General features: G+C 39.7%; 1 protein-coding gene across 1 annotated transcript; it reads left to right on the top strand.

Annotated features, from left to right (window-relative positions):
• The first annotated feature begins 5,438 nt into the window (after positions 1 to 5,438).
• LOC111238788 (juxtaposed with another zinc finger protein 1) lies at positions 5,439 to 19,097 on the top strand. The gene is made up of 5 exons (XM_022768470.1): positions 5,439 to 5,709; positions 13,749 to 13,821; positions 14,526 to 14,722; positions 15,861 to 16,030; positions 17,234 to 19,097. The coding sequence occupies exons 1-5, from the start codon at positions 5,595 to 5,597 to the stop codon at positions 17,408 to 17,410; spliced, it is 732 nt and encodes a 243-aa protein (XP_022624191.1). The 5' UTR covers positions 5,439 to 5,594; the 3' UTR covers positions 17,411 to 19,097.
• The last annotated feature ends 58 nt before the right edge of the window (positions 19,098 to 19,155 follow it).

Genomic DNA, 19,155 nt, shown 5'->3' with positions numbered 1-19,155 from the left:
ATCTATTTAGAGAAGCATAACGTCACCCCTGGGTGACGTCACGTGGGATTCCTGAACTTCTATATCATTGCGGTCCGCTTGGAGGCGGCGCGAGCAGGGCGGAGTTTGCACATGCACACCCAGAGAGAGGCAGGCATGGACGGACAGTGCTGGACCTGGAAGTGGGTGTGGTGCAAAGCTGCATCAAAGCTGACCCATTAGAAATGCAAATATAAGCGCTCTGTGTCTTCTTCTGAGGTGTCTCATAAGTGACATCACTTAACTGTGTGTGAAGTGAGAGGATTCAATCACACACTTCATCACTTCACACTTAGGACTTAATATACTGTAGCAAACTTCCAAGTAGCATAGTGGGAATAGTACAATAGCCAATTTGACTGCTACTAATAATAAAGTCACAGTTTTTCTTATTTTCTATCAAACAATAAATTGGTCCACCTTGACCAAAACAGAAAACTTACATTTGAAATAGACCTAGTAATTTTTTTACAGCAGACATTTTGTTTTCCCATAGTAGGAAAAACACAGCTGTTACTAATAATGTTAATCATGGCTCTGCTCTATTAAAGTGTCCATGACAGTGTAACAACAAGCCAGCATGCACAGCACTAAGACCCTGAAACTGTAGCAGTTAAATGGAATTCAGCCATCATTCATTTTATTACTTACACCTGTGCTTTTCTTACTGTCCCATGTGAAAAAAAATGCCTGTTGGATTAATTAGCAACAGAGATAAAAGTAGACAACATTTGCTGGAAGGAGGTAAGTAAGCCTTTCAGTTGCACTCCAAGTTGCTCATAGTGGAAGGGAGTTAACGCAGCATTAGGCCATGATGATATGAACCTATGAGTCCACAGGTGGCAGGTGGCTGTCTGTCATGTAGTTATAATCATGGCAAAATAAGCTGCTGGGCCTTTTTTAACTCCCTATTACCCCTAACCTCTGCGTATCTCATTTGCTGTGTGTTAATTTGATCAAACCAAAACGAATTATGCAACCTATAAGCACAAAGCTGAATTAATGACAGCCTTACAGCCAGATTTGGACACAAGGACCCTCTCGAGGCAAGGCCTCAAGATTAGAAAATATACCAGCAACCACCTATCATTTAATAAATTGTTTCAGTTCAAGTAGCACAAAACAGTAAGCCTGGAGCTCTTGGGGCCCTTTATATTATGTTGTTCAGAGCAGTTTTCTGCTTCTCCCAGTTGGTAATCCAGCCTTCATGACAGTTTTTATATTTAGCATCAAAGCCATGTATTACTTTTGGACTTCACTGTCAGAGCCTGAACAGCTCATTTATCACATCTGCTTATCAAATCACATGTATTTATACCTTTTTCTTATATATAACATCTTTTCACAAATGGGTCATAACCCAGCACACCTTATACACCATCAACAACTTTACTTGCAAATGAACTGAACATGCAAAACACATAGTTGTTCCACACTGCCTTATCTGAAATGAGTGTCTTAGCTAAAGCACATTAGAAGAGATTTAAACAGCTTTTGAGTACAAAGCATTTATGTTGGAGCTCTGTGTGACCTGCTGGTGCCAACTGGCTGTGATTTCTTGGGCCACAGACACTTGTAGTGAAGCCATCCTCAGCTCCAGGGATTAATGACTCTTCACACATTAAGAAATGTTTACCACTCGCCTGCGACCACTCCACTAGACGCACTAAGAGCTCTGTCACTGAAACAATAACGCAGTCTGAAAAGCCCTCATAACTCAGAGCTTCTCCGCCTCTGTCCTTTAACCAGAGCTTTAATCAACGTTTATGACATCCTTTTGTCTCTTTATTGCCAATATATTTCCCAACCAATCCAAACATTATGCTCCCAGAGGAGCAGACTATTAAGGTTGGAAAGAGCCGATACAGTTTGGGTCAGTGACCCACACTAAAGCAGATTTGATCTATATTATACTAAACCTTTTATTATTATGCCTTTGTGCAATGCTTTTGAGTAAGATCACCTTGGGAACATTAGCACCTCTGTAGATGCTTTGTTGCAGCAGGTGCAAAAGGCAAAGGAGTCTAAATAACAAATGTGTCATCCAGGTTGTCAATCTGTAAACACAATATAAAACACCTTCAGAAATATTCTACTTTGTACAACAATCAAAGATGGAGAACTGTTACTGTAAAACACTGTTTCCTGCTCTCTATACCTTGCGCACAGATAATTGGGCCTGCAGGGATAGAAATGCTGAGATCTCAGTATCACTGCATGGCATTTCACAGCACAACACCTCAGCAATACAAATAGGGTGGCGGTTTCATCTGACTGTACACTTGTAACAGCTATCTTTACTTATCCAAAGTGTAAAGTTGCATACCAGCTAGAGTAGACACTGAGCAAAGTTTCTTAAAAGAGAATTTACATTGAATGCTAGAAGAACTGTGTCTATTATCTGCATTTTAGTCCATAGAGGAGATCATTCACAGTGTCTGACCATCAAGTTTGTTTTACCTGAGAATACTGGCTAAGTATCATTTTAATGGTCCATTTTAATTTTTCTATGTTCAGTTCCTCTAGATTTCCAACAGAACCTTTTCAGTTGACAAAAGCATACCATCTTCACCATTGAAAACTTTGATAGTGTGAAAGCTGATATGGTGTTTATTGTAGTAATTCCTTCAACTTATACATTTTTGTGTCTCCAAAGCTTTTTGAAAATAAAGGTTCAAACATCACTAGTGGAGACAGGGGAGACTTGGGTCCACTGTTGTGTGATATGACGGGACTGAGAGCCTATTTCAGCAAAACATATGTGCTGGGAGGTTCCCAGTAGATAACCCCAGTGACATTCCCGCACCCAAACCCTCAACTCTTTAACATTTATATTAGGTGGCTGGTGAATGGTGCCGTCTGTGTGATGGCTCTTTAGATTTATAACAGTGTGAGATATAGTATGATACCTCTGTGCTCAGCATACGTGGGTAAGTACATCACTCTTTTGACATCTGAATCAGGCTTCTGTATGTGCTACACCATATTATTAAGCACATTTGTAAAACTATTTATAAACATTACCTGGCTGGGTGTCATATAAATGGTAGTGATAACAATGACTTTATACCTTTCATTTTTTAATATTTTATGTTTATGATTTATATTACAAAAGTGTATGAACAATATTTGCGATAAATATGTTGAGGGGCATTGCCATTGTTTTATTCCTTGTTTAGTAATTGACAGGACTTGCAAAACGTTTCATGATATTTTGATTCAATAGGTTGGAATAAGTCTGCTGGTGTGAAACTGTAGAAGTCAGAAGCGGTCACGTGCCTCTCTTTACTGTAGTACGTGGGAGCACATGTAACTATCTAAAAGGCGAGCAAATTATTGTGTTGGTTAGCTCAAACTTGTTTGATGGTTCACAGAGGGAAAGAGGGTTTGGTCACTTAGTCACAGCTGTGAAATGTGACTTTCCCTGCATGTTTCCACATTGAGGTTAAACAACATATTCAGTAAATCTCTACTGCAGAAAATCACAAATATATCTATTACCTCATCTACGTTTATGGGCTGTAACAAATTGAACAGTAATGATTAGTTGCAGCTATGCTCATCAAGCACAACCATCAATAAATAACTGAGGGTAGGCAAAGCCAGTATTTTAAACAAAAGCCATCAGCTTCCTCATACAAGCAGTTGTATGTGATGTAATGCTTTCAAAGTAATATCCCACTGTGTTTTCGAGCATAACTGGAAAAATAGTTTTACCATCACTGCAGAGCTTGATCTGGAAATGGGCTGGGCCCAGTGATGACCCATTACACCATCACCAGGCACAAACTCACAGCTACTGCTGTGCCAGTGAATGCAAAAAAGAAAGCAACTGGAGAAAAGTTAATAAATCATATTACTGTAATTTTGTCAAGATTAATGCTCACTTCCTACATACTGGTGAAATGTATTCCTACTTGTACAATGTGCAGACATCCGGTTTTGTCTTGCAAGTGATGGCATCACTCCATGTCTTCCACTGAAAACAGGTGAAAAAACAAAGTCACATTTTGTATATAAGGACACACAAAATCTTTCATATCTTTTGCTCTGACAAGTACTTTGAGTAAAACCTCACTCACACACTGACACCCTGAAAATTGAAAATGTATTCTACACATAACTGTACCTATAGAAAATTGTCCACTTTTTATTAGTGAGAGCATCCAATGCATCAAAATGTTAACATATGTTCTCTTCTAGACTGTTTCTATCTGAAACAACAGAATGACTAAAATTACCTGGCAGCACATGATGATCTTAATCTGATCTGATCTTGATACTAAACCCATGTAGAAATAACATAAGAAAGAGGCTTGACATGTTGTATATTTCAAATATATTTGACACTGCTTCCTTTGAGTACTTAATAGTATTGTGTCTGCGACAACAGTCTTGGTAAAGTTTGGGATAGTTGTACCAGACCCCCACATTACTGAACACAAAGAACATGACTTATATATATCTGCTGACCAACACTGCCACCCTGTGGCCACAAGATGCTTTTGATCCAGTGTGGGATCCATACAACACGTTTCACAAATTGATATATATGTATAGACTACATATATGTTTATGAATATATATGTATTCAATAAATAATTATTAGATCATTTTGATGTGGATAAAGGTGGGCACATTTCCTGGTTTAGATAGGATTCAAATTAAAACAAAGCACACGTTATGTTAAAGTACACTCACCAGAAGGTAAGACATGGGAGGCAAATTAAACAGTGAAAGCCAGAGGAATTAGTTAATGATAGTCCTTCTCCCCCATCCTGCCAACTGTAGACAAACTACATGTGTCAAGTTAGACTAAATCACAAAAAACTCAACTTCCCTTAAAATTTTTACAAATAAAACCGAAAAATAACTACTTCAGGCTGATGCTAGTTTTTCTGATTGATTAATGTGCTATTTTAACCAATACGTTGATTAGATCCAACTGAAAATTAATTGATTATTATTGTGATAACTGAAAGAATCATACCAAAGTTATACAAACCAAAGGCACTTAGTATGGTTACAGTTTCGCTAGTTGTGCACTGGTATGCCTACTTCACTCAGTCCTTTATCATTATAAATTGGGATTTTAGGGTGGTGCCATAATAGCCTTAAAAAATAATTTAACAGTGTCTCATAAGGTATTCATGTTTAGTGTTTTTCAATTTCGTTTTTTTTTTTTTGACTTAATTTATTTGTTAAAATGATTTGGGGATTAATACATGGAGAAGTCAGTGGAAATGGAAATAACTATAATGGCAAATTTAAGATAAATCTATGTATAAATCTAATAATTCACAATTATTAGATCAAATCTGCCTTTTTATGTGCAATTTCTTTGCTTACTGTTTAAGCTTTTCTAATGAAAGCCAAACCTTACTAAGCATTACTTCCGGTGTGGTTGTCTCTCCCTCCTGCTGGTTTGACGCAGCTCAGAGAAGTCACCGCACCGCCCCTGCCGCTCCAGCTGTTCGCACCGCTGTCCGCCTGCTGTTCCCCCGCTGCTCGCTGCCTGCTCGCCGCCGCTGCTGCTGCTGCTGCTGCCTGCCCTCATTTCCAATGCAGCAGCGACCATGACAGGCATCGCCGCTGCTTCTTTCTTTTCCAACGCTTGCAGGTTCGGGGGCTGCGGACTTCACTTCGACTCTCTGGCCGAGCTAATCGTGCACATCGAGGACAACCACATCGGTGAGAGCTGATAAGTAATGAGCGTCTCAGCCTGCAATGGCCGGGGTTCGTGGTTAGCAGAAGTGGCTAAGTTAGCGAGCTAGCAAGTTACTTCCTGCGTCCTGACAACCCTGTTGCTAGGTGTGGTGGCTGTTGATGTTTCTATGTAGTTATTACAGTTCCTGTTCACTGCCTGCGTTTCTGTATCAACGTTGTATCACTGTTTGGACAGCTGCAACACCAGCAGAGCCGCGCTGAAACACCGACAGGTAAACCGTTTCTGTACGCTCCGCTGGGTCGCTCGTGCAACATTATTGCAGCGCAAGGCCCGCGCGCAGAGCTGTGCTGGAAGCGTCGCGAGTTAAGTTGCAGCCTGCACGAGCCAATGATGATACACTGACTAGTGATCGGGTTATTTCATCAGCACGACAACAGATTTCATTAGTAGTATTAATGAAGCAGGCTACTACTGCTTCCTTAATCCTAGTCACTTTCGTACATGTTTTATTTACCACGTTAAAGAGCGTTAAGCTTTCACCTGGATCAAACATTGATTAACATGATCATGCGACTCTAATGATTGAGTTTACGCTAGTCTATTTCATTTTTTTTACCTCGATGGCCTATCTTTGATGCATGCATTCATTTTTTGGGTCTGTCAGGGTAGTTACAAGATATGCACAATCTACCCACATGTATCTACATGTATATGCCTATAATACATTTTAGAATAAGTCTTAGTATTGGACTGATATTACTTCTACTTAAAAAATTTACAGAAAAAAAATATTTTTATTATTAAATATGCTTCTCATTATTGCAGATTTGTATATCATAAGTATGACAAACTTTATTACTTTATAACGCTGTGATTACGTTATCATTTACTATCTAATATAGAGATCCCATATTACTCTTTACCATATTTGGTGTATGTCAGCATTGGGGGGGGGGGAAATATCAGGTACTGTATTGGTTCGTGAAAGAAAATAGTAGCTTGTTAAGGCTTTATTTTATTAGTCTGTCCAGTCAATGATGGTGGACACTTTTGGAGCAGAGACTGTTTTGCTTACTATGATGATGTCTAGATTTGGACTCTGACCTTCCTTTATGACTAGCACTATAACAAGTGTGACATGGTCAAAAAAGTGATAACATTTTATTATATTTATATTTTATTGTATTTAAACCATTTCCAGTCCCATATGACTATTGGTCTACAGTAGTCTACACCAACCTGTCGCATGCTAAACACTGCCATCAGCGCTCACTAAATACTAGCAGCTCAAAGATGATGCCTCCCTGACTGCATGCCCACCACAATCAACAGCGCCACCTCTAGTTGATGTGGGGCAACACAATAACAAGAACTACCTGTATGTAGGGATTAGGAGTCATTATGGATGACACTATGGAAACATTTATTTGCCTCATTTTTCTGACTGGAAAACTTTAAGACTTCTGTTTGAGTCATTTGTGTGGCAATTGATGGTCAATTCCAGTCAGTGCTGATTTAATCAGAGCACAACTAAACTCTTTAAGTGACATTAAAAGGAACGTATTCCTAGTGTTAAGAAAAGAGAACATTTGAATGAATTTATGAGCTTAAAAGCGGTCTTAGTCACCTCTGCATATGTTGAAAAGTTATTTTTATTTACACAGTGATATGTAAAAAATAATGTTGTTGAGTTTATATCAGAGCTTCATCCAGGGATTTTTATTTAATTTCCAAGTTATTGTCTATTTATTACTGTAATGTGTTACTGCTATTCACTTTATTATTAAGTACATAAATAATCAAAACAGCAAATTGGTATATATAGAAACTTCTGTATCACTTTATTTATTTATTGTCTGTTTTGGTCCTCCATACTATATTACTATATCAGTGTATTTAATGAAGTCAGTCAGAAACATTATAAACATTAAGCATTATATAATATATTTTGCACATTTTTGCTAAGTCCTAAAGCATTTATGTCTTTGAACTAACTCTGGTCTAGAAGGAAAGTACCCCTCCTCACAGTTTGACAGCCTTTGAGGTCCTACATCTGTTTCCCAATCTAATATTTCAGACTCTTATTATTGAAGCTGACAAGGCCCAGCTGTCTCAGTTGTTCTTGTTTGTTGCTTGACTGGCTTTAATATCCTCTGCCCTCTGATTGTGTGCTGTGCATGTGTCCGAGGTGTTAGCCTTAGAAAAAAATGCTTCCAAATGACTTATTGGGGAATAATGAGGCAATTAGTTGGCCCAGGGTGGAAAAACTTTGCTGCCCCCCTCCTTTGTCCATTGGCCTGTGCCCACTCTGAGGAGTGCGAAATCTTGCACGTTGTGCCAAGCGCCTGTGAAGCATAATTACAGAGAGAGTGCTTGATTTGGCCTGTCTTCCTCCTCATCTGGTGGCCTGCTGCTTAAAGCACATTCTCCTTTATAATTAGGCGCCTGGAAAACAAGCACACATTCTTGTCCCTGTTTTTCCCCAGTCTTCCTGCTTGTCAGGTCTCTGAACAAGGGGTGGCGCTGCTCTGCTGTGGGTTCAGGGAGCTGGCCTGTACAATAAGAGATAACAGTGGATACTACAAACGAAAACTCACTTTCTTGATATTAACACAGCTTACTAGTTACCAGCCGAAAGGACCTTGTGTTAATAAATGAAAACACTGAAAATGAAATGAGAATTAGTCAGTTATTGAGAGAAATAACTGATGATGTAAAGGATACTTCTCATACACAAGTATACTGTAGTCTGTCACACAGTACACAGTACACAGTACAGTGTAAATTGTCCCAAGATCTGTGATAAGATTTCAATATAAAATACATATTTACAGAGACATCAAGGTGTTGGAAGAGTTATATTTTTCCTGAGAGTGTGGATTGGAACTTTGAAAAATTGAATTTAGAATAAAATTCAAATCCAGAATAGTTTCCAGTCAACATAATTTATTATTTAAAACTCATAATTTATCAGCTTTTGTTTCCCCCACTATGACAGCAGATTGAAGTAATATGAGTGTTGGGTGGTCCACTTAGACCTTTGTCAGCAAGTTCAGCTAACTTTAAGAGAACAGAAGCTAATGAGCCAAATAAGACACCAGCAACTGCACACTCTGAGCTACTGAAATGTTTACTTTGTCACCGAGTGACCAGGCCACTGTAGTCTAGAAGCAAACAGCAGCTATGTTATTTAGACCTGTGAGTATACTGTAGGTATACCGCTGTGGCCAGGCACACTGATGGCCTGAAGTGTCCAGGCTTGGTAACAATGGATCTGTTTGTTGCCAATCCTCACTAGACGCTCATTTAGAAGATTTTGGTATGCACCCCCAAGATCTGTGTGGAAGTAATAAATTTGGGAAGCAGTAACTAGTTTCCTGATCTGTGCACCTGGTGGACCTCATTACATTTCCCCATTCCCTGACACCAGTGCTCCTGTTCCTGTGCGACGACTGGAACATGAGGAGCTGGTGTACTCGATAAAACATTTCGTATAGGAGATAATGTACAGCCTGTTTTGACATGAAACAACATGAGTGTGTAGTCTGATGCAGAACAAATGGGATATTTGTTGCTGAAATGTGTTACTTTCCTTGTTCAATGCTTATGCTATTGTCCCATGTCAAATGCTGCTGATTGAAGGGGTTCTCCTTTACTACAGCTACATATATTAGTCTGTAAAAGTTCAATTAAACCTAACGTTTTTCATTTATTGGTTATTTTTCATGTTTCTATTTTTATGTAGTTTTTCAAATGAATTCTTCATTTAAAAGTCATAGGCCATAGCCATGTAAATAAGTGTGATCCCAACAGCTGATATTCCACCCAGTTTAAATAATGGATTTAAGCCAAGTTGGTGTCGCTAGGTTTTTCCAGCCTTCCAAAAAACTATGTTAGAAAACAGTCAGATTTAAAGATGATAAATACCGGCTAACTGTCTAAAAGCACTGGTATTTATGTTGAAAATGCATATTTGGCTGAAATTAGTAGATGAATCAGCAACTATTTTAATAATCAGTTAATCATGTCAGTCATTTTTTATGCAAAAATGCCAAACATTCACATTCACATACTTTCTGCATACATACATCTTTTACATCATTGTAAACTGAATATCTTTGACTGTTGTTCAGACAAAACAAGCAATTTGAAGTCATTTTGGGATCTGACAAAACTCACAACTCTGGACATTTTGTACATAAAACGATTAATCAAAAATTAATATGATTGTTAGTTGCAACCCTAATGCATATGCAATGGGCAGCAATGAATGAGTGTATTTTTGTATGTGTCCTCTTGTGTTTATCTCTGCATTTTATAAATGTGTCTTTGTGGATGTGTGTATGAATTAGTGCATGTGTATATTTTCAAGTCGTACGTATTTACAATAGATCATTTTAACCGCCCCATGTTTTTTCAGTAACCTGCAAAGGCAGCTTACACATGGAGCTTGACTCCGTTTCATTTCCTCCTTAGAGGTCACATCGTAATAAATTACCTGTGCCACCACTCCTGGTAATGTCCCCTGCTGCTCAGAGCCACCATAAACATGTCACCATAATGCTCACCACTCTGCTCTACCCCACAGTGCATTTGGCCATGAGGGTGGATGGGTGAGCCAGACGCTGGTGGAAATGAGAGAGGGAGCTGTGTGTCTGGTGTGTGTGTGTGACAGAGAGAGAGGGTCGTGGAGGGCGTTATGAGGGGGCAGCAGGCGTCACTTCCCCTGTTGCCTTAGGAAGGTTTGTTGTGTGATCGTCCCTTGGTTTCCTGTTTAAGGCCGTCATAGGGACCCTAATGAGAACATGTTATTGCATCATGTTTTCTGTGCTGAGACACTGCAGCCACTGACTCATTCAGTATATGCTCCCATTCACATGCATTCACACATGGACGCTAACCAACTAGCTTAACTAGCTTAGTCAGTACTTCATATAAGCAGCTTCATTGCAAAGACCTTAACGTTAAGAAACACATTTAAAAAATCTAATGCAAAACTCTTGATGGAAACTTCATGCATTTGTAAGACTGGGTGTAGTTTCACTAACTGTTTTTAATTACTTCAACAGATTTTTTGAGATCTGCAACAAAGCAGCAGCTTTTTTACATTTTATTCTGATTATTTCCTCTATTTTGCCAAGAGAGAACTCTGCTTGTTGAGAGCTGCAATTAACAGAAAATTAAATTTTCTGAAAATGGAAACCTTGTAAGATCGAAAAAGCTGACTGTACTTCAGTGAAGTATAGTCAGAGTACATACCATGTATGTCAGCAATCCCTGGGGCTTATAGGAAGTGATTGTTTGCCACTGGAATTGGAGATGGTGAATAAAAGCCTTTTTCGTTTCTCAGAAGGTCTCTAATAGTCGGCCACCAAGGTGGACCACCTGTGTAGTTTGATTAGAGGGGTTCCCATCTCTACTTAAGGCGCCTTCGTCCTGGTCCTTGACTGCTGGTGGCCCCAGAAGAATAGCAGAGGTTGCAGTGAACTGGCCCCTGCAGGCCTCCTGCTCCCCAGTCCCCACCTGAGGTGTGTGTGATTTATAGTGTGTGGGAACAGACTGATCCACTGCTGTTTGAGCGGTCTGTGAGCAGGCCGCCATTCCACTCCTGGAGGCTCATTAGGGATCTTAGGAAGGATTTCTGGTGCACTCACGCACACACATACCAACACACAGAGCTCAGAATAGTCTCTGCACTGCCTTCTGGCAGGGGAATAGTGCCATTATGAATGTGTCTTTCCTACTCGGTATTTCCATGACTTTTGCTGGAGAGTGGAGAGAGGTGTGCTGTCCCTCTCACTGGGGATAAATCCACTGTTAATGAAACACTTGCTTACGACTGAGGCCTTGAGAGAAACCTCTTGAGCCTTAGGCGCTGAGGTTTGAGCTATTCTACCTGCCAATACCATAAAACTCTGCCACTATTTTATCGTCAACCGAGTGGCTTGGCCTTAACCATGGAGTGGATGATGCTAAGGGTGTCTTTTGACACCCTAAGTGGGGCTGACATTGGTTTGTTGACTTAGATTTCGGTTAGACCTCTAAAATGTGTGCTTTCTCATGTACACTTAAATGTGGTTTGTGTTTGAGTTTATCTGGTCAACATCACCTTTCACCTTCTTCATGACAGTATTAAGCTGGTAGCTGACACTGTTAAAATACAGCGTGCAGTCTGTGCTGTGTGTTTTCCTTTATGCATGGTTATGTGTGCACATGTGTGTCTCTGCATTTTGAATTTATGTACCACATTGGTGTCTTTCAAACAGTTTTTGTCCATCTTCCACTTGACATAAATTTGTTATTATGGCTTCCAGATGACACCCAAACTCCTCTGTGGGTGGGGCTATATATTCAAACACACCAACAAATATCCAACTTTTATTCAATGTCTTAACTGGAACTGAGCATTTGAAGTTATGGTGTGAGTACCACCTTTTTGGTACCTTAAGTATTATATGCCGACTTCTCTATGCAAGAGCTATAATACAGTCTAAATGAAGTAAAAATTTCTGATGCAACTCATAAGAATATCAACAAGCATTAAGTATGAACGTATGAACATATTTCAGCTGGCACTCAAAAGGTATTGATATTCTGTACCCAGACCTGTCCTTGTCCCTGCAGATATAAGTATTTGATATAAGGTTTCTATCCCCATTACAGTGAAAAAAGTCTCTAAGAAAATCTAATCAGTTCTTCTTTGGTACAGGGTCTTTCTGTCCAGCATGAAATTTAATGGAAATCTGTTTTTAGTTTTTATGTTCCAAACAAATAAACAGGAGTGAAAGCCCAAAAGCTGTGGAAGTAATAATAGAGTATGACTCAAAGTTTTATTACAGCCTGACAAAGGTGTTGCTTACCCCTTTAACCAAGAAAACTTTAATTACACTATTTCCATATGTTTTATATAATTGCCAGTCATTTTTAAATTAAATCAAGTAGAACTGGGCTGTTTCTTTACTCACTGAATATACAGACTTCGTTAAAGCTATCCCATAGTCATTGTGCTATAAAAAAGCATAATTTAGATTAATTTTTAATGTCACAAATAGCTTCAGGCGTAAGTGTTTATGTGTGTAAATGGGCATGTGGATGGAAACAAAGCAATAGTTTTTAACCACTTGGGGGTAGCAGTCTTTCACAGCTCTGTCAGAGGCAGACAGGGAGGCTCAGCTGGTAAGTGGTAGACACTGTTGTTTTATGGGGCATCTCTCTTCTCCCACATGGACGGCAGTGGGAAGAGTGTTTGAAGTCAGGCCCACTTCACCTCAGGGTGTGGGGATTGGCTATTGTTGTACATTTAGCACCGCTGAGCAAGATGAATGTCTGGAGCACAGCATGGGAAAACACAGTATGTGTCAAGTGTGGTCATGTATGAGCAATGTGGTGTCTGCAGAGCGGCTTTTCAAAAAGAGCAATGGAAATTGAAAAGAGAGGGCACTTGAGATGTTACTTTCTTGCTGTGTATTTTAAATATAAGTAACAGTGTAGCACTAGCAGGCTTTAGATAGATGAGACTCAGTTCCCAGAGGTCTAGGAAATAAATCAGGAAACAAGTATCAGACTAAAAAAAATCATGGAACTTCTCCAGCATCACTTTACTCAGTAGTTACTGTAGTCTAGACAGTGGCGCATGACATCATGTTTAAACAAATTGTACTGCAGATTGCGCAATATCCTGCGTTTTGATTACTTTCACTGAATAGTTTTTTATTGGCCTTTATTCATGTAGTCAGCTGAGCATTCATGCTGTTTGACAGCACAACATCTCACATTCATTGGTAATCTGATGCAGGAGATTCAATTATTTAAATGTAAAGGGCCTTGTGGAATATCGCACGTGCTATGTTTCATCCTCCAAGTAGCAAAGACTCTAGTGTAGGACTGGCCATTACAAATTGGCAAAAAAACATAAAACTGCAAAAATAAAGACAAACACACTGCTATTCCCATCACCTTATATGACATTTGTTTTTTTTTGTAAAGCTACTGAATTGTGCCACTGTTTAGTGGTTCATTATGTGCCTAATTCTTCCACTCTCTATCTCTCTCGCCTGCTCAGATACAGACCCCCGACTTCTGGAGAAGCAGGAGCAGCAGCAGCCGACATATGTTGCCCTCAGTTACATCAACAGGTAAAGAAAACAACAGCTGGATTTTCACTTATGTAGTAAGTCGATTTACTCAATTATGAGTAAATTGACTTTATAAATTTACTAAAATCTAACATAATTATTACATTAATGTTATAAGTCCTTGGCCTCGTAAAGATTTATCTACAAAAGTGCTCTACATCAGTGAGTATTACTACTGTGTCCCATGTAGCGCTCCTATGAGGTTTTACCAGCAGATTCAGATGTCATCTGGTGGATTGCTTAGATGAATTGCCTCAGTATTTGGTGGCCGGGTTTTTTTTATTGCACTGGGTTCATCCCAGTCGTCTTTGATATAGTGCTTGAATAGTGGTTTTTAAAAGCCTTATGCAACAAACCAGTGTACTAGAAGGTCTGCCACTGTCTCCCTGCCTTCACAAACACATCTTGATGTGGTTATCACTTAATTTGTTAATTCCACTTTAGCTGTAACAATGTCTATGTTAACATTTCATTTTTATGATACACATTTACCAAAGACTTTACTATCCATCATAAACCCTGGTGGAAGTTTTTTTTTCCGATGGGAATGGAGCCAATGATACTTTTTCCGAGCATGTGTTCTGCAGTAGCAAACCTTTAATGCCGGTGCTTTCTAAATATCAGGGCAGGCCACTGAATGAGGTGACCCTCTTTTCATGAAAAAGATTGCAAACCCTGACCAGTCTTATATCCCACAATGCTAGGTTCATGACAGATGCTGCACGGCGAGAACATGATGCCCTGAAGAAGAAGGTGCAGCCCAAGCTGTCTCTTTCTCTGACAGGCAATCTGTCTCGCAGCAGTGTTTCCACACCCCCTCGCCATACCAGTGGAAACCTCACCCCTCCAGTCACCCCACCCATCACCCCTTCCTCTTCCTTCCGCAGCAGTACGCCTACAGGTAACCATCCTGAACACACTCACCTCTAGTCAGATGTCTGGAATTTAATTGCAGTGTAATACACACTGAACAGGTGGCAGCAGAGTGGTGCAGCAGTAAAGAGATTGACTTTCCATCCTGGAGGTCCATTTTCAAGGCACCATGATGGCGAACATCCACTCAGCTGGAGACCATCTGAATCTCTGCCAGCTTACAAAGTGCTCTGATCTTCTTATAGTATGGAGATGGGTACGGAAAGAGTGATTGTCCATTTCAGGGATCAAATAAAAAAAGTAAAAAAAATAACAAGGTTGCTCCCCTTGTCAGATCATAAGGAAAGAAGTGGGTGGTTCACTCACTGTGGTAGGTGAAGATAAAAGCACAGTTTTTAGCTGTAATTACTGTCAATACATTGGCAGGAAGCACGTGATGTCATCCCTTTATTCATTTTTCAAATCATAATATATGCAGTGCATTTCCAGATGTAATGGCTTAACATCCTTGTATTTCACTAACTGAAACTGAAATCATGTTCGGGTATTGCTTCATCCCACCTGCTGATCCTTACATGGCTTTGTGTGACATTTTACTGTTAAATTCTGGGCAACATTTAACAGTAAAATGTTAAATATTGCCCATCACCTGCAGATGAATGCTGGCCTTGAGAAAACATCTTTGTAACACAGCTCCCGTTCAAGCTACAGAGAATCAGGGACAACTCTCACAGTCCAGCTAATTTGTCTAATTCACTCCAGTGTACATTACATAACATGTTTTCCCATGTACTCATGTCCTTGTTTTGTAAAAGTATGCAGTTTTCTGGCATAACAGCTTCAATTAATTGATAAAAACAATTGCAGCTCACTGACCCCAAGACCTCAATGAATAGAGTAAATTCTTTCCCACAATTGGCATGTTTAAGTCTTTACAAAAACGTGGGGACACTGTATCACATGCAGTATAGAGATTATGGGAACACTGCCCCAAAACATGCTGAGAAAGGTCCATGCTTTTCAGCCTGAAGGCTCAAAGGCCAGAGATGAGTCACAAAGAGTGAATAAATCAGAGCTTCTTGGAGACCAGTGTGTATGATCCCATGTCTGGTATTGATGCCCTAAGTCATTTACCACTTGACTTTCTGTCTTTCACCCACCCACAGGTAGTGAGTGTGATGAAGAGGAGGTAGACTTTGAGGAGTCTGACAGTGATGAGTCATGGACCACAGAGAGCGCCATCAGCTCTGAGTCCATCCTCAGTTCCATGTGCATGAACGGAGGAGATGAGAAGCCTTTTGCCTGCCCTGTCCCAGGCTGTAAAAAGAGATACAAGGTAGGTTTAATCTCCTCCTGGAATACATACTATAGCTTAAACATAAATTAACAGTGTGAAATATTTTTACTATGCAAAGAGAGGACCTAAGTTGTTTGTGTTGTACAAAGTGTGAGATACGTGATTATTTTGCTCACATAACGTTAAAATGGATTCCCTGCTGTTGATAATGGAAAAGCGGCTCTTAGCTGAGCAGTTCAAGAACATACATACATACATTTAGTCCACTTCAGTGATGTGGAGTTTTACAGGATTTTCCATTCACATCTGGTGTGGCGGTTGGAATAAATTATGTGCAGCCTGAGAAAATTGCATTGCTGACGTGAATGACAGGGTTATGGGCGATGACTTAGTCTGAGGCAGCAGGCAGCGATAGGAATCTGTTTAGGGGCAGAACAAGATAGGGTTTTAACAAGAAAACATTTTATTTCTCCTCTCTACAGTCTTTTGGATAGGATTGGTGACTTCTTTTTTTTTTTTTGTCCAAAAGTGATATATAATGATATTGCAGACAATAATATTCTTCCAAGTTTGGCAAAATTTTGGGGAAGGCCCTTTCTGTCTAATCATGACAGTGCACAAAGCCAGGTGTATATGTAAAACGTTTTCTGAGTATGGTCTAGAGGAACTTGACTCTCCTGTACATAAACCTCACCTTTTTTTTTCTTTAAGTTATTTTTTGGCCATTTTATGCCTTTATTCAATAGAACCAGAAGAGACAGACAGGAAATTCAGGGAATGAGTAGGGGAGTGACATGCAGCATGTGCCGGCTGGCCGGGAGTCAAACCAGGGCCTTAATGCTCAGGGCATATGAGCCCCTGTGATTTGTGCCCTAATCATTCGGCTTCCAGGTCAACCACATAACCCTTATCCTAACCCCATCCAACACCTTTGGAAGACTCAAAACGCAAGCTGAGACCCCAACCTTAGCACCTAACAAATCCCTACAGGTTTGTGGAAATCAGAAATGTGGAGGCTGATACAGCAGCATATTAACACTCATTGTTTTGTAATGAGATATCCATCAGCAACATACAGATGTCATTTTTGAGTACCCACATACTTTTGGCCATGTAGTGCAGTTGCGCCAAGCTCAGCCAATGCTAGTTTTGTTACTGTCAACATACTCATGCTCAGTGATTTTGGCTGATACGTGTCCAAACGTGATGCTGTAAAGTTTCATTTTCCTTGCTTCATTACAGAATGTGAATGGGATCAAGTATCATGCCAAGAACGGCCATCGAACCCAGATAAGGGTGCGCAAACCCTTCAAGTGCCGGTGTGGGAAGAGCTACAAAACATCTCAGGGTCTCCGCCACCACACCATTAACTTCCACCCACCCATCTCTACTGACATCATCCGTAAGATGCAGCAGTAGAGACTGAGTGAGTGACCAGCACTATCCTTCAGGCCACCTCCCAATCATCTGAACACCATCATCACCAGCAATGGCTGTTTCTCTCTCCACCTCAAACCCCTCCCCCTTCTCTTTCACTCTCTCTTACCCCACTTTGCTATGACACTATTTTTGATTGCATGGTATAAATGTATTATTATTCATCTTTAATTTTTATTCAGAATATTGAATCTTTATGTAGTTGACAGTTTTGTATTTTGCACATTTAAGCTATCATTTATCCAGCTGAGTTTATTTTTTTGATAATATGGTGCTTGTTGATGATGAGGGCTTGTAGCCTACAGAGCGGCCACACCAAGTCACGAGTAGCCTTGCATGTACAGTAGGCCATCCTGCTTTAAAGGCAGTGTGCAGTCAGTAGAAACTAAGGAAAGATTTCGATGTGATGGTTGAGAAACGGGGGCACCATTTCCTTTTCTCTGTCTCACATGAGCCAAAAAAATGTGACAGAGGCAAATGACAACAATCAGAATGTGTGGTATATAACATGAGAAATCCAACCTGAAAACTTTTGTACATGTTTCATTCTCTATCAGGTTTGATGTTAATAATCAGCTGTTGGATTTTGTTACTTTCCTTTCATATCACAAGTATTACACACCCTTTTTTTTCATCTGCAAACACTTGTGTGAGCACCAAAGGATGATCTCAGGTGACGTTTGAAAGCATTTCAGCACCACAATCCTGCCCAAGTGTTCTGATCGTATTTATGGTGTTCAATGGGGATCATGGGAACTCTTTGTTCCCAGTGTTCCTAATCACTTTCCTAAAAGACATAAGCAGTTGTCCTTGCTATTTAAAGGTGAGGGATTGAAGCACTTTTTGTAACAAGTTGCCAACAAATTAGCATTTTTTTTTTTTGCCAATATCTCGTTTCTGGTATATGTTCAGTAGCTACCGAAACGAGGCAAAAGGCCTTCAGAGCAGATGTGCAAGTTCTACATTGCTCCAAGGGAAGATGTACACCAAACCTCCAGTGTTTCCAGTATTGAGATTTCTGTATGTACAGTAGTTGCCTTGAATTGTGAACCATTCCAATCAGTACAAATCTTTTATATGGCTTCATTTTGACAGTCCAGACAATTTAAGCTGAATGCACACAGCTCAGTCCAGACTGTTCGCTGTTCACCGACTCTAATGAAACCACGTTGATTGTCCTTGTCATGGATGGGAGAAAAAAAAAGAGCGCCAGCATTAGTTATGTATTTTAGCACATTTACATTCTCACAGTCCTGCTGTTCGGCTGTGAGAGAAACACACGTGGCTCCTACTTTGTGCCATAATAATAATGTCAGTCATCCCTTAAATAATGAACTGCAGATCATAAGATGCCACAGGATTTATCAACAATGAGCCATTAGGTAACATCTCCACTGCATGGATGTTAATGTAAAGGAACTATTGTGACAGTATTGTACTGCCAGTATGGAGGAAAGTCTTTGATATAGTGTACAGTGAATGTATTGTCATGTGTTAAGTGCATTAAATTATATTTTCATATGTTTCTGGAGTTAGAAAAAAACCCAATGGTATAATGTGTATGAAAAGGCAAAACCAGAGGTCGCTTGGAGAAACTAATGGTGATGTACTGTATTTCTTCAAAAAGCTGCTTCATGTAAACTTTTGTTACGTTTAGAATAAAAGTTCCTCTAATGTGTGCCTAAAAATTCATGTGTCATTTATTGCGTTTTGACACCATACACATC

The sequence above is a fragment of the Seriola dumerili genome, unplaced genomic scaffold (assembly GCF_002260705.1).
Source record: "Seriola dumerili isolate Sdu_G_001 unplaced genomic scaffold, Sdu_1.0 BDQW01001661.1, whole genome shotgun sequence".
NCBI classification, from domain to species: domain Eukaryota; kingdom Metazoa; phylum Chordata; class Actinopteri; order Carangiformes; family Carangidae; genus Seriola; species Seriola dumerili.
The sequence above is the reverse complement of the archived record's forward strand: the minus strand, read 5'-3'. Positions and strand labels throughout refer to the sequence as shown.

Bases quoted from the DNA above. Each gene is read 5' to 3' on its own strand.
- LOC111238788 (XM_022768470.1), top strand. From the start codon at position 5,595: ATGACAGGCATCGCCGCTGCTTCTTTCTTTTCCAACGCTTGCAGGTTC. The intron at 13,822-14,525 runs GTAAAGAAAACA...CCACAATGCTAG, and splicing joins GCCCTCAGTTACATCAACAG to GTTCATGACAGATGCTGCAC. The intron at 14,723-15,860 runs GTAACCATCCTG...ACCCACCCACAG, and splicing joins CCGCAGCAGTACGCCTACAG to GTAGTGAGTGTGATGAAGAG.